Source organism: Balaenoptera borealis (genome assembly GCF_965194805.1).
Source record: "Balaenoptera borealis genome assembly, chromosome: 11".
In the NCBI taxonomy this organism is placed as follows: domain Eukaryota; kingdom Metazoa; phylum Chordata; class Mammalia; order Artiodactyla; family Balaenopteridae; genus Balaenoptera; species Balaenoptera borealis.
Genome location: NC_138868.1, coordinates 65,488,407 through 65,513,357, shown reverse-complemented (window position 1 = coordinate 65,513,357; position 24,951 = coordinate 65,488,407). Strand labels below are relative to the sequence as shown.

General features: G+C 35.0%; 1 protein-coding gene across 6 annotated transcripts in view; it reads right to left on the bottom strand.

The window, feature by feature from the left end:
* Nucleotides 1-24,951, bottom strand: part of TMEM135 (transmembrane protein 135) — a 251,435-nt gene that overhangs the window by 24,311 nt on the left and 202,173 nt on the right. For all 6 annotated transcript variants that reach the window (XM_082340493.1, XM_082340495.1, XM_082340494.1 and 3 more), the window contains 3 exons: nucleotides 7,362-7,403; nucleotides 4,067-4,213; nucleotides 1,566-1,635 (listed from right to left, as the gene is read on the bottom strand). In XM_082340493.1, coding sequence (XP_082196619.1) covers nucleotides 1,566-1,635; nucleotides 4,067-4,213; nucleotides 7,362-7,403 — 259 coding nt within the window. The remainder of the gene's footprint in view (nucleotides 1-1,565; nucleotides 1,636-4,066; nucleotides 4,214-7,361; nucleotides 7,404-24,951) is intronic.

Genomic DNA, 24,951 nt, shown 5'->3' with positions numbered 1-24,951 from the left:
CCAAAAAAGAGACTGGCAGGTATCAACAAAAAGTTCGTGTGAATGGAGTATAGTGAGTTGGGGGGAATGTAATTCATCTGAATATTCACTCAGGGGTATGATTTAACATGAGGTGTAACTGAGTCCATGGAATAATGAGGTGCACTGTCAAAATATTTTACTATACTTGTGATATAAATTCCTCACCCACAAATCTCCAAATAATTCTACATTCATGGACATAATATTACAATGTATACATAAATTAGTAAGTTTATAGTACTGGTACACGCTTGAAAGAATGACTACATTTTTTTCATAGCTCAGTAATTCTCACTAACTTTCTCGTATACTTTTTTAAAAATATCACCTCTCCTCTCCCCCAAATTTCTCAAATACCTCTAATTTAGTCAAAATGCTTTTCTTAGTTCCCCTCCTGAAGTTTCCCCTTGAACTAGAATTATGTCCAGTTGGAGGGAATAATAACCCTCTCTGGGAGCTGGTAGACTTTGAGGCAGCCGGCAACATTCTTTTTTTGTTTTGCCACTTTAAAAATGGGGCAGGAAATCAGATTTGGAAAGAGTGTGTCAGAAACTACTTCACAACTCAAAAAAATACTCTACTGCTTTTACCCCTGGTTCTGTCTTTGAGTACTTTAAAGGTAAGTGTTGGCTTGGGTGCGTGCCACCATCAACACTCGGCCACAGGCATTCACATTCATAGGCACTAATGTGATACAGTCCCTCCCTTTCTAGAGGGACGGTCAGGAGGCTGTCTTTTGGGGTGCTGTACAACTCTGCTCTTCTCATCATCAATAAAGTGGGGATCAGATGTAAGGAAGAACATAAATTTTCTAAAGCATCAGGATTGTTAGAGCACCATCCAAAACTAAAGAACTTGTAGCAGATGGTGCCACCTGTGACAGGCTAACTGCAATGAAAATTAACTTCCTTCTCAGAGTTGGTGGGATGGGGGGATGGGGGGCGGTGGCAGGCATGGGATGGGGGATGGGGAGGGAGCACGGCCCTGGTACACTAATATATTAGGGAGTGGGGAATTTATGTCAGTGGGCATAACTAACTTTCTTAATGTAGAACAACTGTGGACATGCTCCAGTTACCTTCATGCCTTAAAAAATGTAACAGCTTTACAAGTCCAAAACCAAATGCCACTGTCCCAGATGGTACGGTGTATGTGTGTGACTGCCGATCCCCTAGCACACAGCACAGTCCAGGGGCCTTGTTCTAAGATGTATTCTAATGAGGATACATTGCAAAGTACAAATTTTAATTTTAATTTGACTTTATTTTTCTCTTCTTTGTTGTTGTTGCTTCACCTTCTACTTTGTAAGTTTTACATTTATTAAGTAAGCTAATGTAAAAATTATTTAACAAAGGATCTGGTAAGTGAATACTAAAAGCTAAATTGTTATCTATTTCTCACAAGTGTCTTATTCTTCAAGTCAAATGCAAAGAATGATAGCAATGATTGTCAACTTTTCCATTTACTTTGAAATTATGTTTTAATAAGTAAGTTTTTTCTATACATATTCCCTGTGGTTATTAAAGTAGATTTTATATACTTACTTTAATGCAATAAGAGATGCAATTATCCTCATAGTGTTTGCAACATCTATGCCTTGGTCCATGCTTACATCTGAAATTAAACCAAAAAAACTAATATAATTAAAATGTGTGTGTGTGCGTGCGTGCATGTGTGTGTGTGTGTTGATCTGCTTAAAACTCTCTAACCAAAAAAGGAGAAAACATTATCAACTCGTTTCTAAATGTGTGCATCTTTTGATTTCTTAGGACATACAGAAGCAAAGATAACAGATTTTTTTTCCCTTTGCTGCTCACCATTTGACACACTGTATAAGATATGTGATTGCAGTCAAAATACTTGAATGTGGAACAGAAAAGCCATATTGGTAAATATTTGTGACTAAATATGAAAAATATGTATATGTTATCTCTATACTCTGCCAAATCTTTTGGAAGCTTTAAATCGTTTATTGTAGCATATAATGGTCATAAATCATCCATGACGTCAGTACTTGAGCAAAAATCATAATGAGAATGTGCTCAGGTTACAGGAATTTATAGTTAATTATATTTGAGAGAAAACATCTGGGAAAGAAACATGATATAGTATTAGAATTTAAAATTCAGTTTTTAAAATAAATATAGAAATAGAACATGCAGGAATTCAAAAGTAGGTTGTGATTTAACTGTAAACAACTTAGTCTTCCAGTGTTTAATAAACATTTCTGCTGGGAGGACTACTATTCAAGACACACTTATTTTAGTTATTTGGTATGTCTACTCCAGGACTATTTATTTATTCACTCCAGGCGTAAAAAAGTAAGTAGAATATCTAATGTGGGTTTAACTCTCCCCCTTTCTCTTTGAAGAGTTCATGTTCCAAAATAAGCAGTCTTTATAACGCTTTCAGAATACAATTAATTAATTATCTTCATGGTTGGAACACATTAACTCTTTCTTGTTTATGATAATAACTTGCAGAGTGATATCCTGGCTCTCTAATTCCATTTGCAAATTGATTATAAAGACCTTCTCCGAAATTCAATGCTGCACTGCAGCTGGAGTATACAGGCAACATTTCCTAGTCAAGGGTGACAGCAATAGTTCATTCCTTATGTCGTTAGAATGATATGACATATCTGGTCATGCGAAGTTGTTGAGTGATTAAAGCTAGGGGCCTGAAAAGGGGTGAATCAGAGAAGGACTGCCTTATGTAAACCATCACTCTTCATACTTCTAAGTGTCCTCTTCAAAGACATTTCTCAGCCATGGCTACCAGAACTACACAGAAATTGTTAAACTCTCTTTGCTAGTGAAGTTAAATTCTGTTATCAACTATACTGTCATTTAGTCTTTCCTAGTCTTTCATTAAAATGGCTTCCCAAGTGCTGGACTGCCAGTCTCCTATGTCATCTGCTCTGCTTCTATATTATCCTGCACCTGCTTTCACACCAATGGACCCACTGAGGCTACTCTGACAAGTTCTGCCATGGCCCGATCAGCTCTGATACCCAAGGCTTCATTCACCTCCGTCACACATTCTCTGCATTCCCCTATGATTCTTGTTGACATGATTCCCATTAACAGGATCCCCTACCACAATTATTACTGCCGTCTACCACCCCTTTCTTTCCTTTTACCTTCTTCTGTGGTGTACAGAAGAAGAGACAAAGTCTTTAAATTCAGTAAAAGTTTTGAGTACCTACTCTGTGCTCGTGTATGTGAAGCAACTCCTATGTTATTTCATTTAATGCACGCAACACTCCTTAATAAAGTTAACTGATGAGGACTTTAGGATGCAGAGTGGTTAAATCACTGTTCAAAGTCCCAAAGCCAGGAGGGGCAAAATGAGTCAAACACAGGTCTTCAGATTTCTTAAAGGGCAACAGCTTCCTGTAGTTGATCCCCTAACTTTCTATACTGCCTCCTCATTCTACACTCTCTAAAATAGCACTACAAGATCATTTTTATTGGCTGATATTCTAATTTTAAACCTTTAAATAAATTTTCTTAAATATCTTAAATGCAAATGAAGACTTATTTGTATGAAATAGACTTCTTTGTATAACATACAAATAAAGATTTCTTATTTTATTTCCAAAGCCCTAAAAATTTCCACTCTTGCAAAATATCCTTCACTTAAAGTTTGCTCCTTATTATATCTATATCTTCTTAAATCTCTCTTGGAATTTTTCTTTCTCCTTTCCACACTTGAAACATTCGATTAGCACATATTAATCTGTTTCCTGAAGTTCCCTATTCTAGCCTCCTGCAACTCTGCTTAGTTTGAAATAGAAAAGTATTTCGATTTCATGTAAAACTATTTTAAAGGCAGATAATGGTCTATAGTCCTGCTAGAAATAATAAACAACATTCACTTGCCATCATGTGCCTTTTTATAAAACTCTATGCACAGTTTCTGGTAAAAAAAAAAAAAAAAAAAAAATTATTACCTGAAAAGAAAACAAAAATACCTTGGCATGGTACAAATGTTATATAAAATGGTGACAAAATGTGCTAAAATATCAAGATAAAGAACTCACACTGAATCCACAAGCTTCCTGACTAGAGCAATTATATTCGTTCCTCTTGGTTTTTCCTCATGTTTCTCAGTCTTTTGTTCCACTTTTGCATATGCCGCCTCTGGTGAATAAGAATGTGTGGGAATTTCTTCCTTCCCAACAATGAACCTAAAGAAAAGAGCACAATGAGAGGCATTTTTCCCCTTAAAAAAAAAAATCAGTGAGAAAATAAACTGATTTTGTTTATATACAAATACACTGTGGACAGTACCTTATCATTTGAAATAATATTTTCCACAATTTATATAAAACTAGTCATCCTTTAAAAAATAGGCTTTTGAAATCTGAATACTCAGAAAATGTTAATAGCTGTTTATTTAACAGTGCAGGCATCTTAAAATCAAATACAGCATAGCTCTTTGATGAAACACCCTTTTAACTTAAGTCACCGCTTTTTTAAGGTATTACACAACTTAAAAGTTTTTTCAAACAAAAAAGCAGATGAACTATTAACTTGGATCTACTAGTTAATGACAAAATTTCTATTTTTTTCTCTAAAATGTACCAACAGTTACAATTGAATGCATTTCTCATTTTTTTACTCTAAATTTGTATCTAAAGTCACCACTTTTTTAAGGTATTACACAACTTAAAAGTTTTTTCAAACAAAAAAGCAGATGAACTATTAACTTGGATCTACTAGTTAATGACAAAATTTCTATTTTTTTCTCTAAAATGTACCAACAGTTACAATTGAATGCATTTCTCATTTTTTTACTCTAAATTTGTATCTAACGTCACTTTGAGTCATAAAACAGCTGCAGTGCAGTAGGTGGTCATCTATATGCACATGAGAAATAGAGGGAACTAAAGAATGAGAATCAGAAAGTTGGTTAAGAGTCTGTGTGTCTTCCCCACATTATTAGAAAATCTTAAATTTGATGTTATTCTAATCTACTTACTTCTCTTTGGAAAAATCTAATATCCAGGAGAAGACACCGTTCCTGTATCATCAAAACTGGACTATATTTTTCCAAAGACAATACAAAGAAAACATTACCAACCATTAGATATCACTCAATCAGTATCCTTTATCAGAGTTTTCATTTTTGCTGTTTTCACCTTCACTATAAGAGTCACTGCTCTTATAAAGAATAACTAAGCTTTCCTTAGCCAATTCTGCCTGCTGAACCTTCAGAAAATATCACAAAACATAGATAAAACAGGAGACCAATAACAACACTACACTAAAATTCTAGAACATGGGAACTATGGCAAATTTAAATACTCATGAAAGAGAGAAAAATTGTTACTATCAACAAGTGCAACCCATCTCGTTAGGACAAACTTGATAAAACATCTAGTTTACCAAATTGTAAGGGGCGTGCAATGAGATTGTTTGTCACCAGATGGCAGCTGTGCCTCCTTGGTAACTGCTGGTCCAAAAGAATTTGGTTCCTAATCGTGGGTGTGAATGGAGAGTTTAGGGTCTGTACTACTGCTCTTTATAAACAAGGTAAAACTATGCTAGAACAGACACAATATCTCTCATACCTTTCCCAACACTGAAAGGAAAGTGTTGCTATTTTGGCCAGGACCTACCATTCGGATTAGAGCTCACTTCCTTGGAGAAGCTGCCCCTGCCCCAAGCTGGAGTGAGTGAGCCATCCTTCCTTTGTGCTCTCACAGCCCAGTGATCCCCCAGTACTGGAAGCACCTTTTTAGTACTTTCCCTCCCCCACTAAACTGTGGGATCTGTGAGACTCTATATACCTTCTTTGTTATTATATCCCAGTGCCTGGCATAGTGTCGGGCACATAATAAATATTTAGTTAACACCTAGCAAAGGAATATAGTAATAGGGAGCATTTTCTGAGCATTTACTACATGACAGGCACAGCACTGAGCCATGGACAAAGATTAAATCATTTAACCCTCATAGCAAAACACTATGAAGTAGGTACCATACTTTCCATGACAGTTAACATGAAAAGGCATCTTGTCCACAATCAAAAATATCAGTAATTATTTGAACCCAGAACTGTTTAACTCTAAGGCCTGGGTTCTTAGTCACCAAACTTTGTACATTATTAACTATGGTTTAAACTACGATGAATCAGTCTTAGTCTACCTTCAGATTCCTGCACTGGCTCTTCTCCCGTGGTTCTCTCCTTGACTCTTTCTATTCCCCTAACTTCCACTATTATCTTACAGAACTAGCAAGAGTGAATAACTATTTTTCCAGAATATTTTCCTGTAACACAGAGAAAATGTTAAGTGCAAATAGTCCAAGTCAGCCTTTCATTATAAGTGGATTTGAAGAAAACATACACAAATATCCGACACATTCTGAGTTTTGGCAAGGATTCTGGGAGTCTAAGGAAAGATGCAGGAACAATGGCAGAGTTTTCTCTCTAGGAAAACCAACTTCTGATTTTGTTACCAACTTTCAGTTTAAGTTGAAACTTAATTTAAGTGAAACTTAATTCACTTAATTTAATTAATTAAACTTTAATTAATTTAATTAAGTTTAATTAATTAAACTTGATTTAAGTGAAACTTAATTCGCTTAATCTGTGAATTACACAGAATCCTATGTAGCCAATGCAACAACAACAAAAAGCTATTTTCTAATAGGTTTCATGATCTTTTAATGAAAAATATGACATGAAATTACTGCTGTGTTATGATTTAGTTATCGTTACCAAAGAATTTCCACAACCAAAAATACTCTATTCAATAATAGAGGAACTTTAATTTCCTAATGTATGTGAAAATGTTTGGTGAACTATAAAATTCAACACTAATGCTAACCAACATCTCTACAGTATCGACCACGTGCCAATTACTGTGATAAGAGATGGGCTACGAGGTGAAAAGAAGACTCCAGTGACTCTAGTGAAGCCTATAATACAAAATGTGTTTGACAATGCATGAGTCCTGCCCTAACAAAGCCCGTAATCTGGTACCACACAATTAAGGGCTTCATTTTCCAGTAGTTGTTCATGTGTAGCTTTGTCTTTCCAAGCTCCGTAAACAGAGAGTTCTTGTAATCTTCTTTAATACCCCATACTGTAAGGCACATAATAGGCCCCCCAAATAGTGGCTGACTGCCTGATTTTTAGGGGGAAAATTAACAAATTACTCTGTTAATGAAATGTCCACAAAGCCACTTTTGTGACTTCTAAAATTGCTTGCAACTTAAAAGTGGAGTCAATAAATATTTATTACAATTATATACGATGATATTACTTTTTAAAAAAAACTTAACTTGTAAATTCTCTTAACATAAAGATAAATACAATATGCAACTTACCTAAGTGCAGAGAATGTAAATCCTTTCAAACCATCTTTGCACCTAAAACAATAGAAATTTACAATGATAAAATAACTTGTTTTGAGATATAAAGTAGTAGTATTAAATAGCTATTAAATTTTTTCCTGAAAATGATTTTCTTTTAAAGGTGAAACTCTTCTAGGACAATGATCTGAGCAGTACAAATGGTCAAACAAATAACAAACAATGAACAAGCCATCTTACACAAAATGATTAAAATGATAATGCCTTCCCATGTCGTATTAACATAATTTAAGGCTCAATTCTCAGATTTGCAGGTTGAAGAGAGATTTAAAGTAAATCTTCTAAGGGATCCATGTGGACTTAAAATGAAGGCTGGGAGCGGAGTATTCTTCATTCTAGCCAATCCCTGGGGGAGCAATTTGTTGTGAAGAGAAAGACCACATACACCTGCTGGGTATTATGTACAGGTCAATTCAAGGTCCTGACTTCTCCCTATTTATTAATTCAGTGAATGCAGAGCAATGTAGAGTTGGCAGGCACAAAAAGACTTCAAGTTTAGTTAACAATTTTAACTTTTGAGTAAGCCCAATCCGAACAGATAATGTAGCAAGAGGAATAGGGAGGAGAGCACAGAGAGAAGATTCCAAATATTATTGAGTGCTTACTATTGCTGGGCATTGTTTTGGGCCCTTTATATGTGTCGTCTCGTTCAATTATACCACAACTCTTATGAATAGGTGTTTCTCTACTCCACAGCTGTGCAGAGGCCCCCCAGATGTGGGAACTTCCCCGAGGTCACAAAATAAATAGTAGTCAGAATTCAGGAAAAACAAGAAAAAATGACTTCATCTGACTTAAAAGTTATGGTTTTCTCTTATACCTCCTCCTAAAACAGTGTATTCCTTTTAACTGGGGAAGACTCAAACTACATGGCAACTGGGGTAGGGGGGAGGGGGGGATTCTCACATCTGCAAGAAGTATTTAAACAAGATTTTTAAATGGGGGCATTACTATCCTGGCCTTAATGGTCTGCTCTATAGGTATGATCAAGTTACTAGAGAATCTTTGGGTATCTAGTATCAAAATTCCTGGGAGAAACTATAAAGATTGGTGATATAATGATGCTCTAACATATGTTAATATTAGACACTGGATATTCTTGGACAAAAAGTACAGCCTTAAATCTAACTGGACAATTCTTTCTGTATGCCTTTTATATGAAAGGTCACAAAGGAAATGAACAAAAATATAAGAAATCTATCTAAAAATTTTTAAATATACATTTTTATTGGAGGACATATAGAATCTCAGGAAAAAACTTAATCCATGTGCACTGAGATGTTTTAAAGCACTTAAGAATTCAATTAAGCAACATAATCTACTTTGTGGTCACGTTAACAGTGAGAACGTAACCAGAGAATTTAGCTAACATACTATATAATTATCTACTCTGTATAGAATGAGGATAAAGGCAAAATAATTCATATGTTAAGCTTAAAGTGTGCATGGGAAAATTACAGCATTAAAATTCTTAAAGTTATCTGTTTCCATCTGAAGAAAGTGTTTCTCAGTAATTTAAAACCCATAACTGAGTAATTTCTAGATAGGTGGGGTGGTGAGGGGTTAGGCTGGGAGTCTATTGACTAGAAAACAGAAAGCAGATTGATTAAAAGATTATGTACAACTGGGAACAAATTTTGGCTCTGGTATGTTATTGTTAAAAGATAGCCATTTGTCTTTGTGCAATGTTGAATAGATAAAGGATTCTGACAACTTGGTCTGGTCAGGATTGCATATTTGTGACCTTAAACAATAAATCTAACTGCAGACCAAACATCAAAAAGTAGCTTTCAAATATAAAAGGGCATCTACAAATGAATTTGCAATTTCATTATGATGGAAGTTTGGTTCTTTCAGCAGAACCCTGTGGGAAGCACTTCATATTGATAAAGTCTTAGCATGGATTCAAAAGGGGCTATTCTTCTTTCCATTCATGTGTATAAGGTCTGTTAATGTAATTGAGGGTCAGATGTCTATGTCAAAAGGACAAAAAAGTAATTATTCCCAGAAAAAGAATCTTTAAAATAGTAATACTGCCCTGCATTTTGACACCGAAAGTATTGTCTGAGCCCTAATCTGACTATGAAACACTATTGTAATCTATGTTAAATGTAAAAAGTATGATATAAACATAAAAATTTATACAAAACAGAGCCCATTAAAAGGTGCCTCACTATTTGATGGATTCCGTTATTATAATGTAAATCAAATCACATTCTCCATTCATGTATTAAGGCTCGCTGATTTATTCAACAAATATTGACGGAGTGCCTACTATGTGCAAGCACTGGTTTAGGTTCTAAGGATGTAACAGTGGACAATATAGAATCTCTGCTTGCTTACCACTGACATTCTAGAAGGGGGAGAGATAGGATAAAAAAAAAGTAAGTATGTCATGTGGTGATAACTGCTATGGAAAAAGCAAAGCAGGACACGGGGAGAAACAGTGATCAGGTTGGGCCTTTTGTTTGGTTTTAACATAGTGTAGTCAGGAAGGGCCTCTCTGAGAAGGTGGAATTTGGTAATTTGATCAGAAACCTTACTGAATTGAGGGAAGGGCATTTCAGTCTGAAGGAAGAGCAAGCACAAAGCCCTTGATAAGGAGTCTGCATGGCATGTAAGGAGAACAGCAAGTGCATTACTGCAGCTGGAGGGAAGCAGTGGTAGGAAATGAGGTCACAGTAATAGCTGTGGAGGGAGCGAGGGGTCTACAATTCCTGTAGGCCCTGTAGGCATGGCAAGGACTTGGGAAGGTTCTCAGCAGAGAAGTGACAAGATCTGTCTTAAATTTTAAGATAATCACTTTGCTGGTTCGAAAATAGACTACAGGAGGGCAAGGTTAGAAGCAAAGAGGCTAATTAGGAGGAGAAATGACTGTGCCTGGACTAGATCACAGTGGCAGAGGTGGAGGGGAGTGGTAAGACTCTGAATGTATTTCAAAAGCAGAATTGGTGGAATTTCTTGATGGTTTGAATGTGGGGTACAAGAGAGAATTTACAAATTATTAAAATATTTTTGGTTTGAGCAAATGGAGGGATAAAATATCCATTTATTGAAGTGAGAAAGAATACAAAAGAAACAGGTTTGAGGAGAAAAATCAAAGTTTTGTTTTAGATATGTTAAGTTTGAGATGCATGTCAGCTATAAATGGAAATGTTAAGGAAGCAAGCAGCTGGCTATATAGATGTGGGTTCAAGGGAGAGGTCTGATTCGTTTATAAGTAGTACTTAAATCCATGGGACTAGATACAATCATCTAGGAATTAAGTGTCAATAAAGAAAATAGTCAAGGACTGAGTATTTTTTATTCCATCATAACCTGTAATGCAGAAAATCTTTTCTATAAAAGAAAAGAAATCATTTCTCCTAATAAATCCATTCTCTAATATAAAGTCTCATTTTAATTTTTTGAGTGTGCATAAAAATAATGCATTTAACTCATGTATACATAAACTTTCCTATTAAAGTCAGTCTATGCAAATGACATAAATAACTAGTATGACTCAATCCACAGTTACTGAATCTCTACATTTGCAATGTTCTGTGCTATGTACGATACAAAACAAAACCAGGAGACACAAAGAGGAAAAAGAATTTGCAGCATTATATCAAACAACTTAGCTGATAAACAACTAATCATAGAGGGTCAGGTTGGAATTACATATTATATACAAGAAAGTATAAAGAAGTATAAAGAAGTTTAACGTTATTATTATTAGAATAATTCTCTTGGTCAATGCCAGTGGGAGAGAACCCACTAAGATAATTTTTTTCAATTAGAAATATAAATGATAGTAAAATGAACAATTTTGCCCCAAAAGATTCTTTATCTCATTCTTAATTTCCATACTTCTACCTTTATCACAACATTGTACCAGCAGATGTCACTAGTAAGCCATTTTTGGAAAAATTTCTGGCTCTTTGATGTGGTTTCTATATCAAACATTTTGTTGCACATTTTTATTTAAAAACAAATTCACAGGCATTCAAAATATGAATTTTGAATAAATTTTAGTTAAATTGCATTAAATTCCCCCAAGTAAATATCATAAATATGAGACTTGTAACGATAGGTGACATTCCTGTTCCTATTATTGCATATAGTTATAAAATCTCTAAGAACACCCTACCATTTGGCACCAACATAGAATTTGATGGTGTAAATGTGCTGCTTTACTATATGCTTTCTAGTAACCTGAAAACTCTGAGAACTATTTTGACTCCTAAAATTTTTTTGTCTAGTCGGTTTTCATTTATTTGGTAAATATAATAGATATAAAAAACTGTACTTTTATAAATCTCCTTTTACATATTTCTAAGGCAGTGCATGATGCTATGGAAAGACTCTTGATATGAACAATGAAACAGATACTAGTCATAACTTCCCTATCAACCTAGAGCAAATCACTTAATTTAAGGGCTTAATCTCATTGCCTCCTAAAAAAGAGCCTGGAAGTAAATGACCTCCATAACTGGCTCATTAAATGATTTCTAATTCTGAAATTTCATCACTTACTATAATTTTATTTAGTGACACTATTATTATTTGAAATAATAATGGAAAATAAAAATTATTCTAAATCACTCATAAATAATGATCTTCTAACGTCAAGAATTTTTTAAAAAAACAGTAACATACAAGCAAAACCCTGAATTTGTTTTGAGATTACTGGCTGCTACTAATATTATTTCATTTGCTTATTGCTTTATAAAACTTAGACATGGAACTTATTCCTGGCAAAGGTTCAAAGACAACCTTTTTCTTTTTTTTTGAAATTAAAGCCTTTCCACTTTTATTGGCATTGATAAATAATATCAATCAATTCACTGACAATACGAGTCTTTGAAATACCTTTTGCTGGGCAGGGGAATAGGACTTATTCATCTAATTAGGCACGTATCTCCATTTTAGAAATAAAATATTTTGCATATATTTTTCTTTGTAATTAAATCTAAAAAAACTGTAGAATTGGGGAAAATAGCCTTTATAACCCTTTAGAAAAAAATCTTTTTTAACTTTAAGATTACAAGACGAACTACTGAGATGATATATACACTACAGAAATGATGTTAAGTATTGATACAACAAGCAATTCTACAGATATAATCTCAATAATGATAAAAGATTACATTATTGCTATACGAAGCATCAATGCTAAAATATTATTAATGATAAAATATAAAATGCTGTTTATTATATACTATAGAAAGTTAGAGAAAGTGGTCAAAAGGATACACCCCAAACAGTTGTTAGCAGGCTACCTATTGAAGTAGGATGGGTTAAAAGACATGAAGGAAGAATAGAACTTTTTACTATGTTCATATATCATTTAAAATTTTTTACAAGTATACATTTAAATATTATTTGTGTAGTTTGTTTAATTAAAAACATCAATATCTGAACATTTAGGAACAGATTAAACAGTGTAAAAGTTATTCATCTCTATTTCACCAATACTATGGCAGAGAACATACGACTCGGTCAACTTTACTAATACTACTACTGTAAAAGTTTTGCTAGAAGGCATAAAGTTACTAACTGAAACAAATGATATAGATAGAATTTTCTGAAACTATGATCCCAATGAACATGGATAACTATGTGACTACAATGACAAAAAAAGAAACACTCAATTAAGTATCAATGTCAGAGTTCTTTTGTCCTTTTTTTACTCATTGAATTGGTTAGAAGGAAACTCACATATTGGTTAAATATTACAGCATCTATCTTTATTCACTCTACAATCATTTATCAGGCACCTAACATACAGAAGACACTGTGCTGCAGATCATTTAAGTAATGCAAAGATAAATTATATACAATCTCTGATCATTAAAAAAGATATCTGCATAGTTATGTATATGTTCGTCAAATAAATGAAAATAATCTTGGCTAAAACTTCTGGCACACAATTTCCTGTATCAGTAGTGCTTTCCAAGAGCTTAATTACTTTATTTGTACTTTATGAGTTCAGCTTCAAATTTCTTTAGTCCTGCATTTTACATCATGTATCTCCTTAAAGTATTTGATTTGAGAAAAGTAGTATGGATCTTCTTCCACTTATGATGGAGATTATGTCCCAATAAATCCATCCCAAGTTGAAAATATCATTAAGTCGAAAATGCAGGGCTTCCCTGGTGGCTCAGTAGTTAAGAATCCGCCTGCCAATGCAGGGGACACGGGTTCGAGCCCTGGTCCGGGAAGATCCCACATGCCCTGAGCAACTAAGCCCATGCGCCGCAACTAAGCCCATGCGCCACAACTACTGAGCCTGAGCTCTAGAGCCTGCAAGCCACGACTAAGCCCGCGTGCTGCAGCTACTGAAGCCCGTATGCCTAGAGCCCATGCTCCAAAACAAAGAGAATCCACTGCAGTGAGAACCCCACACACCACAATGAAGAGTAGCCCCCGCTCACCGCAACTAGAGAAAGCCCACGTGCAGCAACGAAGACCCAATGCAGCCATAAATAAATAAATAAATAGATAGATAGATATATAGATGGGTAAATAAATTTTTAAAAAAACAAAATGTATTTAATACACTTAACAAACCAAACATCATAGCTGAGCTTAGCCTAGCCTACCTTAAACGTACTCAGAACACTTATATCAGCCTACAGTTGGGGAAAGTCATCTAACACAAAGCCCATTTTATAATAAAGTTTTGAATATCTCACATAATTTATTGAATATCATATGGAAAGTGAAATCCAAATGGTTGTATGGGTACAGAATGGTAGTAAGTATTGGTCATTTACCCTTTTGATTTGTGTGGCTCACTGGGAGCTGCTGCCCAACATCAATAGGGAGGATCATAACGAACACTGCTAGCTTAGGAAAAGATCAAAATTCAAAGTATGGTTTCTACCAAATATGCAATGCTTTGACACCATTGTAAAGTTGAAATATCCTAAGTTGAACCATTGTAACTCAGTGACCATCTGCATATGCAAAAGCACAACTGAAGATACTAAAAATAATTGGCGAAAACAAAGACAAACTGGATTTAAAACAGTCGTGCATACTGATGATTATTAAAATATTCTATTCTATTGATTATATCATAATCACCTAAGTCATTCAGAATCAAAAATAGAAGTTACATTATTATAATATGTGAACAAAATTATTTAAAACAGAAAATGCTTAGGGACTTCCTTGGTGGTGCAGTGGTTAAGACTCTGCACTCCCAATGCAGGGGGCCCAGGTTCGCTCCCTGGTCAGGAACTAGATCCCACATGCATGCTGCAACTAAGAGTTTGCATGTCACAACTAAGGAGCCTGCCTGACGCAACTAAGGAGCCCATGTGCCACAACTAAGGAGCCTGCGAGCCGCAACTAAGGAGCCCACATGCTGCAACTAAGACCCAGCACAACGAAATAAATATTTTTTTTAAAAAAAGAAAATGCTTAAACTTCAAGCATATTGGAGGTATGAAAAGAATGACATAAGAACTTAATTATAAATAACAGTTACAGACAATAGCTGGATCTTCAAAATTTTGATTTGTCTAATTATGTAATTATCATTGGTACTAAAAACAAATACATTTAGGGCTTCCCTGGTGGCGCAGTGGTTGAGAATCTGCCTGCTAATGCAGGGGACACGGGTTCGAGCCCTGGTCTGGGAAGATCCCACATGCCGCGGAGCAACTGGGCCTGTGAGCCACAACTACTGAGCCTGCGCGTCTGGAGCCTGTGCTCTGCAACAAGAGAGGCCGCGATAGTGAGAGGCCCGCGCACCGCGATGAAGAGTGGCCCCCGCTCGCCACAACTAGAGAAAGCCCTCGCACGAAATGAAGACCCAACACAGCCAAAAATAAATAAATAAATAAATAAATAAATAAAATTTATTAAAAAAAAAAAAAATACATTTGGAGTGCATACAACTGAAAAGTTTAATTTAAAAGTTAAAAAAAAAAGAACGCCTATCTAAATGCCTTGAATTTTTGTTTCACAGTTGTCTTCATTATAAAGAAAACACATACCATTTTATATAGTTTTTTTAAGTTAAATTTTTTTTACTTTGTTTTTAAAATCCCACATGAAAGAATAAACCACTTTTTCTAATCAATTTACCTAACCTGTTTTCAGGTGTAGAAGCTTACCTTAGTACTCAGCTATAATTTAGTAACTGAAACTTGATCAACAACTATAGATTTTGATTGACACCTGTTTATCAGAAGAATATCGGAAAAATTGACATGGAATTAATTTAAAGATTTTATTTTAGTTTTGTTTTTAAAAAAATCTGCAGTGTCCTAATCACAAATGTACACTCCAACAGGTTAAATCAATCATTTCAATTTACTACTCAGAAGCTGTGATGTGCAATTAAAATACACTACATTGCTTACATACACACAACAGGTTTTTCCTCTTAAGTCTACTATTGTTTGAAGAATAAAACAGACTCAGAGAGTTCGGTTTCAACCCACATACGGCACTTAATATGAGAAAACAAAATAACTAATATTATGTTCCTACTTTAAGAAAGCTCACATACAAAAATCTGAAATTGGAACAGCAACAGATGAAGAAATTTGTGGAAGATTATTTTGTTTGCTTCATGAACTCATCATATATCTTCCAAATAATTTTCAATTGGATTCCTTTAAATAGTGAATTTTCCCAGTACGTTAAAAATATTATTTTTGATTCTGGTAAATATTTTACAGTACATTTATTTCATACAGAATGGAACACTGGTGCTTAGCTTTGTTCTCAATAACCTAAGGAAAGCTGCTGAAGCAAGGCAGCAGTTATGGGTAATCAAGTGTGATTGTAAGTCCCCAGATGATTATTGTGTACTTTTTTCTAGTGTGTCCTAAATACAAATTGGAAACATTTGGATTCAAACTTACAGTAACAACTCCAATAGAATCAGATTTCTCCTTAAACTTGGAGAGGCTGGAACTGCTTTTGCTTTAAAATCCAAACTAAGGAAGGTCATGCTCCAAGCTGTCTTCAATTGCTAAGAAACCAAGAATCACCTTCAGACTGTTTCTAAAAGAAATGTTAATTAGGATGAATTTCCCTCTCAAAATGAACTGGTAATAGCAATGCTAGTCGAACTTTAAAATACTTGTAAAAAGAGCAGATTTTAGCTCCAATGGACCTAAACTGTTTGCAGTTCCAAAGGAAATGGCACATGTTTACACTTGACAAATTAACAATGGGCAAAAACCAAATTTAAGATCAAAATGGTGCTTTATATAAATTCAAGAAAAAACTTAGCAAGTTTCTTAAAATCATGGCATTGCTATGGACAAAAATTATTTACATTAAACAAAATTATAACCACAATACTGAACCAATCTATTTTTTAAAGACCTCAAGATTGGCAAGTATTTTCATTTTTTCCCCTCCTATAATGGTTGGGAAAAGGATGAAAACAAATGTTTTCAATTATATAGAATCTTTGAATCAACATTAATTTATTTTCAAATGCACATTGGTATCTGTCATTAAAATAATATGGCAATTGGTTTTCATACTGAACAAAATGAGCAGCTATTTAGGCTATACTTTTTCATAAAGTTATGCTTATTTAATATCAAAGTTCAAATCTAAAATAAAATATTTTGCTCCATCTCCGGATAATGGAGCAAAAACAGTATTTTGGATGCTTTTGGAAAACTATAATTTTTTGATTAACTGAGGACTATAGAGTATCCTAACTTTAAAATAAAAATTTTCGTTTAGGGGCTTCCTTGGTGGTGCAGTGGTTGAGAATCTGCCTGCTAATGCAGGGGACACGGGTTCGAGCCCTGGTCTGGGAAGATCCCACATGCCGCGGAGCAACTAGGCCCGTGAGCCACAATTACTGAGCCTGCGCGTCTGGAGCCTATGCTCCGCAACAAGAGAGGCCGCGATAGTGAGAGGCCCGCGCACCGCGATGAAGAGTGGCCCCCGCTTGCCGCAACTGGAGAAAGCCCTAGCACAGAAACGAAGACCCAACATAGCAATCAATCAACTAATCAATAAATAAATCTTTAAAAAATAAAAAAAAATTACAAAAAGTCTTGAAAATGTTTATAAAAAAATTTTTTTTCCATTTAAAAACTACAGTTTACTTCATTCATCTCAAAGATTATGAACTTAATTTGTGTTATGTATGACAGAAATTGGGCAAGTTAACATATTGGAATCTTCCTGGACTATCAATGGTACTAGAAAAATGAAATATTGGAACTAAAGTAACCTGAGAGAATTATATTTTACAGATTAAGAAACCAAGGTCCAGGGAGATAAGTGATTTGCCCCCAAACAGAGTTTGGTCCAAGACATCCTCACACAACAATAAAATCATTTTACACCCCAATCAACTAACTCTCTGTGCCTGCTGGGATCTCACTGTGGAGAAGAAATACTACAGGGAAGAAGAGGGGTCTTAGGCTGTAGGAGAGAAATCACAAATCACCTGAATGAAGGGAGAGAGCCAAATCCTTCCAACTGACATTATGCAAAGACTTCACAAGGGACGGAAGAGCATGGATAGTTTTAAAGGAACCAATTTCCTGTTCCTCTTTTCCACATGTCCTCCCATCGAAACATGTGGCCTGACTTTGGTCAGGACTCCATGCTGGCTTCTCTCATGCACCTCCCTCTTCACAATAGTTATTTTTTGCATCAGTCTCTCCAAAATTTCCTGGACAATCACAAGGCCGACCCTTGGTATTAATCTGCCACTTTTAGCAATTTAAATTCCAAAAGCACCTCAATCCCAGACATGAGTACAAAAAACAGGACTGAAACGAAGTTTTATTGTGTTTTCTATTATACACTACATAAGAAATTGGACTTCTGAAAGAAATTCATGAGATCACTTCTTCCTTATCTGTCTCTCAGTAGCAAACTGTGTTAGTAGTTACTTTCAGACACATTTCACACTTTCTCACCTCCCTCATTTTGGTCACCCTGGTCCTTCCATATGCAATCCCCTCTTTAACCACCCTCCCTTTTCAAGAGAATTCCTACCAAGTCCATCAGGGATGGCAATTTCTCCCACAATTAGATGGGTCTGTTTCTTTCTCAAACTTCCTTTGCTCTTTGTATATTTTTGGCAGTTTTTTATTTGGCTCTGGCTAATGTGACAGTAATATCCATAGTTATCTAATCCACTCTTCCAAATATAGGGTTTCTTATGGCATTTTGTGTGTCCGTGTCCCAGAAATCAAAGGCAGTTTATAGAGTTTACTTCTTTCAACAATGAGGCTGGGAAATATTCTGCATCTTGTTATCAGAGCATTTACTGTGTAATTAAGGTATCTAGAAATATAAACAGACCGTATTAGTCAGGAAAGGATAGGTCAGTGTTTCTCAAAGTGTGGACCACTTGGAACACCATCAGCATCAGATGATAATAACTTGTTAGAAATAAAAATATTGGTTGCCATCCCAGGTCTACTGAATTCAGAAACTCCAAGAGTGGGGCCCAACCTGTACAATCTGCGTTTTAACAAAATCTCCATGTGATTCCAATAAAATTTCAATGGTTTCAACAACAAAAGTTTATTTCTTGCTCATGCTGTCAAACAAGGGTTGGCTATGGCTCAACTACATGTCGTCTTTATTTTGGACCTTAGCGTGATGGAGAAGTGTCTATTCAGATCTGCTGATTGTCAAAGCAGGGAAAAAAAGAGAATACAGGACACTGTGTTCTGGCTCCAAAGCTTCTGCTCAAAAGTAAGCATAAGCCATTTCCACTCATATTTCATTAGCCAAAGCAAATCTAAGGCCAGGCATGATGTAGGGCAGGGAGTATAACGCTTCCCCAGGGAGAGGCAGCAAAGGGTTTTGAACAATAACATAGCCTACTATAACACGCCAAGCATATTTTTGTTGAAGATCAATTGTATTCGTTTATAATATTTAAGGAAATTCAAGGCATAATTCCCCTTTTCCTCCCAAATCCTACAATCATTTAGTCTTTTACACAATAACTTCAATATTTGACTTTAAGTATGATAATTCTTAAAATCTGTTACTGATTTCAGAAATAAGCTTGTCTACAACATATTAATTAGTATTTTATATACATGCATAAATGTGTGTGTGTGTGTGTGTGTGTACTCTGAGCTCCATTTTTTTTTCTAATTACTAAAGCATTCAGGAATTTCACATTGTTCAGCTATGTATTCCAAGTGCCTATATCAGTGCATAGCATATAAGTCACTCAATAAATATATGTTGAAAGAAAGAAATTTTTATCTGTGTAGTAACTGAAAACACTGTATTTTTGAGTAATTATATTTCTAATTGGGTACCATGTTTCTTGGATTCATTTTTTTTAACAGCAATTCTAATAAGCTTTTTAAAAATATTTAGTTTCTAAAAAATGTGTTTATTTTAAAATCAGCTACCCATTACTTATTAACTCCCAGTGTTCATCCTTAATATAAATTTGTATTCGTTTTTTCACTGATAATTTGGTATGAATTTACACTTAGACATAAATGTGCATAAATAGGAGTCTAAAAAGGAGTCTCTAATCTTTCTGAATGAGGAGCTATTTTTTAACACCCCAAATGAAATATAACAGTGACTGTAATATAAAACTATCAAGTCCAAAAGGCAGGAATGGGAATGCAGCTATAGGCATGTTTACACTGAACTAGGAGTTGTACCTGAATAAAAGAGGTGAGACCATAAAGTTTGTAGGCTGGGGCATTATTCACATTCATTCACTCATTTACGCAGTTAAATATTTCACAAATATATACTATGAGTCAACTATGTACCAGGCAGTTTGCCAAGGACTGGGGATAGCCAGCGTCCGTGTTCTCCAAGAGTTCACAATCCAGCGGGGTATACATGTAAGTGAAAAGTGTATCTACATTACAGGAAATACCTTAATATAAAGCACACAGTGCTAAAGGAGCACAAAGGAGAGGGGTCTAACCCTGGCTTGGTCATGGAAGGCTACCCAGGAAAAAAAAGAGATATTTAAGGTGGTACGTAAAGGAAGAAGTGGAGGAAGAACGCAGAGAAGGACAATATATATAAGACTTAAAAAAGAGAGCACATTGGGTATTCTGGGAACTGAAGAGGTTTAATGTGAGTGGCACATGGAAAGGAGGAAACAGAGTAGAGAAAGACTGGCATAGGCCAAACCATGTCAAAAATGAGTTTGAACTTTAGCTATAAGGCAAAAGGCCCCATGCCCCAGAAGAATGACAGGACCAGATCTGTGTTTAACAAAGATATTCCAAGTGTAGCTTTCATGACCTAGTACTGAATTCCATCTCATTGTTTATTTTTAAACTATAATCTCACTTAGCAGTATTTGTTTAAACTTTTTAAACATCAACTTACAAACTGAATTCTGTTGAAAGCAACCAATATTAAAGCCATCTAAAAACTTACATTGCTCTTTATTTTGTTTTAATAGATTAAACTATACATCAACTTTAAGACATTTTAATACATTCTGATAGATTAAAAAATTGGTTTAAAAATAATTTTTCAAAACCATGACTAAATGAAGACATAAAGTATTAAACTTTAAGACACTATAAAATTCAGGTAATTAATACTAGCTGTTGTAATAAAAAAAGCCCCCAAAAACCCTCGATTTCTCACTTTGCAATCAGGAATTCATCTAGACTATCTCTGCCACAGAGAATAACCTCATTTTCAGCAACCATAATGTAGTTCTAGATATTGCTCTGTGTGTATACAATTAATAGAGTCACATAATTTATTTACTGTGGGAACAGAGAAGGATGGTAGAAACCAAGACTGCCAATAAGGCACTTTGGATGGAATAGTTATATACCTTTGTGTAATTAACACCATATCCAATTCTCTCCTTATTGCGCTTTCCTTCCCATCCCATTGCTGATGTTGAACTAATGTAAAGCTGCAGACAGTCTGAATTTTTCTGCCATCATCTGTAGTCTCTTCAAACTTCTCTCCCAGGTTCCAGGAAAACTGTGTTGTTTTCAATGTGCTCTCAGTTTTTATGGCGAGGTCCCTTCATAGAGGTCCCTTCTATGAGGATCTCATGGGAAATCTTAAGTTTGATGACCCTTATCAGCCTTGTCACTCCATTTTTGAGGATCTTTTTTTGGAAGAGTTGGGCAGGGGAGGGAAGATTAGGGGGCTGGTTACAGGAATAACCTGATATTTTTTGAGAAACTTTAGAAAGGTATTCTACTTTCCCTCAAGCTTTATTAGAAGTGAAATTCTACCAGGGTAGAAAATGAGAATAAAAAGGTTTTAATTCATCAAACTATTTGGAAAAATGAAGTCTTTTGAATATACACATAAAATGTGACAATGGATTTACATGCAAACAGTCATGCTTATCTTAAAGACAAAAACAAAATCCTATCTGACCAGCCTAAATGAGGAACAGGGAGGAATTAAAGGTCATCCAAAACTATAAGGCCCATATTCTTTCAAGGACATCCATTGCAAAACAGAATCAGTAAACAAAAACAAAACCATCTGGAAGGTATTTCTTAGATATCGATCATGTGGCATTGATAATTTCAAAATGCAAGAGAAAGAAAACACAGCTACTCCTACTTGAGCAATGTTTCATTTACTGTATCAGAGCCAACAATGTTAATGACTTAGAACAGTCTTAAGGTCATCATGAATTTCAACAGAGATGATCAATCATCCACAAATAGGTCAGTAGATATATACGGCCTGATATACTGAGATGTTAATTCTTTTCCTTCTAGTTAGTGTTCTCCCATTTTAGACTCCATAATTGATCATGGTAAGACAGTCTGAGAATCTAATTTTTAATTCTGGCTCTTTCACTAAATAGTTACAAGACCTTAAAAAGAAACTTATGTTTCTGATCCTTAGTTTCTTCAAATATAAAGTGAAAAGATGGAACTGAATGATCCTTAGGATTCCTCACAACTTAAAAATTCTGATACAAAATAATTTATAAATATTTATGATTTGCTCAAACTTGAGACAGTCACAATCTGCTTCTAAACTGAATCAATACTAAATTTATATGAGATGGATTGAAACTTTGAATTCTAGGGATCACTGAAGATATCGCTTTATATATTCTGAGTAGGAAAAAATATTATATAATTAACGTTCTACCCGAAGTAAAATAACTTCTAATACAAGTAAACAAACTAAATACTCAAATGTTCAAAATTATATTTTTACCTTCAGGTGGTTTATCTACTTCTAAATTCGCCTGTAACGTCTATACGTGAAAATTATCTGAGTTCTGTTGAATTAAGAATAAAGTATATTGTTTATATACATCTATATTTGTTACAAGCTGACTTTCTGCAACATGCTCTTGCTTTACCAGTTTTGAAAGGTGGAACATACTCGTGTAATACTTCATAGGAAAATATCTTAGAATATTTAATGTATATATGATCTAATATTCAACAAGAAAATATCTTAGAACATTTAATGAGCCTACATTAGAAATGTTTAAAAATATATTAACGATAGTAGCAAGATCACATACACACCCACATACACACATATTTAGGATTGTATATGTTATTTTTCAAAGATGAGCAAAACTGGTGTATGGTCACATCTAAGTTGTTCTAATTACATATCAATTCTCTCCTTAAATACCATCCTAGCTAATGTCCATCTCTTGTAATTTTATATTTTCCTTTGCATATGTAAACTGAAATGCTGCTGAGTCAAAAGCAATAATATTATTTAAAAATGCAGAAAATAGTCTTCTTTTCAGTGCTACATAATTAGGGGCCCTGTGGAGACTGGCAGTAGAGAAAAGTGGGAGGAAAACTTTAAAATCCAAACTATCTTGGTTTTTCTCACTGAGACTCTAACTTGATGAAAAATGTATTCTGTCTTCCAACAAGTTTGTACGTGTGGGTCATATTTTAGGTTTTCAGTATCCTGCCAGACAAGCTCTTAATATACAGAGTGATTTTTCTGGCAACAATGTATCAAAACTCAACATTCTTAGAGTTAGTCCAGTGCCCTTTCCTAGAACATATGGTCACCTAACAGCCAAGTGGCTGATAGGCACCACTCACTATAAGCATCAGGTTGATAGCCTGTAACGGTTGCTAGCACTTAAATACAGGAATTTACTTTTGACTTCAAGCCATGCCTTGTTCTGCATCTCATTTTTTCAGAAAAAAGGAAGGGGATTCAAGCTTCAGAGGCAAAATTCCAAAAGGCTAAAGAGGAGGGAGAGTCAAGTGAAAACACAAAAGACAATCAGACAGCAGGACAGAAGAAAATAACAGTCTTGTATTTAGTTTGAAATAAAATTACCCAATGTAATAGTAACACTTCACATACTTTTTTTATAGTAGAAAAATTGTAGGGGCCTGAACATGGAGACAAGGCCTTCTCAAATATCCATTCATTTAAATAAAACAAAAAATGAAGGAGAGGTTAAAGATGATTTGCTCTAGAAATACAACAGATGCTTCTTAGAATTCCTTAAGGGAAAAAAAGATTTCTTTAGAAACCAGTGTACTTACAAATCATATTTTATGGAAGTCTTGTCTAGCCTTCTTTAATATGAGGACATAGAGTTGAAAATACGGTATTTCTTTCTCAAGAGTTCATTCACTCCTGCTAATTCTACACTTGAGTCAGTACAGAATATCTGCCACAAGACAAGATACTTGGGCCTTTCTGAAAAAGTAAGTCAGAAAGTCAGAAGGTAGGAATGTACTGGTGGAACCTGAGAAAGACATGTACGGGGTAGGGCATTAGGGAGCTAATAAGCGGAGAACTGTAGACAGGGAGGAAAGCTTTGAGGCAAGTGAGCAGAGATTGTTAAAAGTCACATTTGTGAAGAAATTTCAAATAAGGCTGGATTTAGCCCTGAAGGCTGCAGCATTGACTCACAAATTCACAATTACCATTTTCCCTTTGCCTACCAGGAAAGGGAGTAGCTGGCAGAATAGTGGGAGTTGAGCCCTGAGGGAATGTGGGAAAGAAACAGACATTGAGAAGGGTTTCATTTTTAGTGTTCAGCAGCTTTCAGACTTGAAAGTTCTGTTGACATTTCTAGCTTGGGAGGGGAAGGCTTCCTGAATTACTGCCACACCCATTCCACCCACTCTAAAGACTGGTCTAGAGACCTATATTCCCCAAAACAGTACAAAACACATTTCATAAATCTCATATCTGGTATCCTTGTTTAAAAATACTCAAGTTTCATTTACTTTGGCTAGTACACTTGAGACCAACTCTATCTACATCATTAGCACAGAACTCGAATGCCCAAAGTAAACAGCATTTACCAAACAATGTCTGGGGGGAAAATGCAGATAAATAATAAGGAGGGACCTGAATAAACTAAAAGCAAGTTAGCTAATATGCCTGGTCCTCAGTTTCTTCCTCCGTGAGACAGGGGGGAAAATAATTAAAATGAGGTAACATACAATCATCTATCAAGAGCAATGCCTGGAACAAGACAGGTTATTCAGTACACGCTAAGTTCCTTTCTCCCCTTCCCTTGGGTCTTGTTTTCTACAATTTATGGTTTTCTCCTTCCTCCCCCCTTGGTGTTGGAACTTTTTTCTGAATCTACAATCTCAGCCTTTAAAAA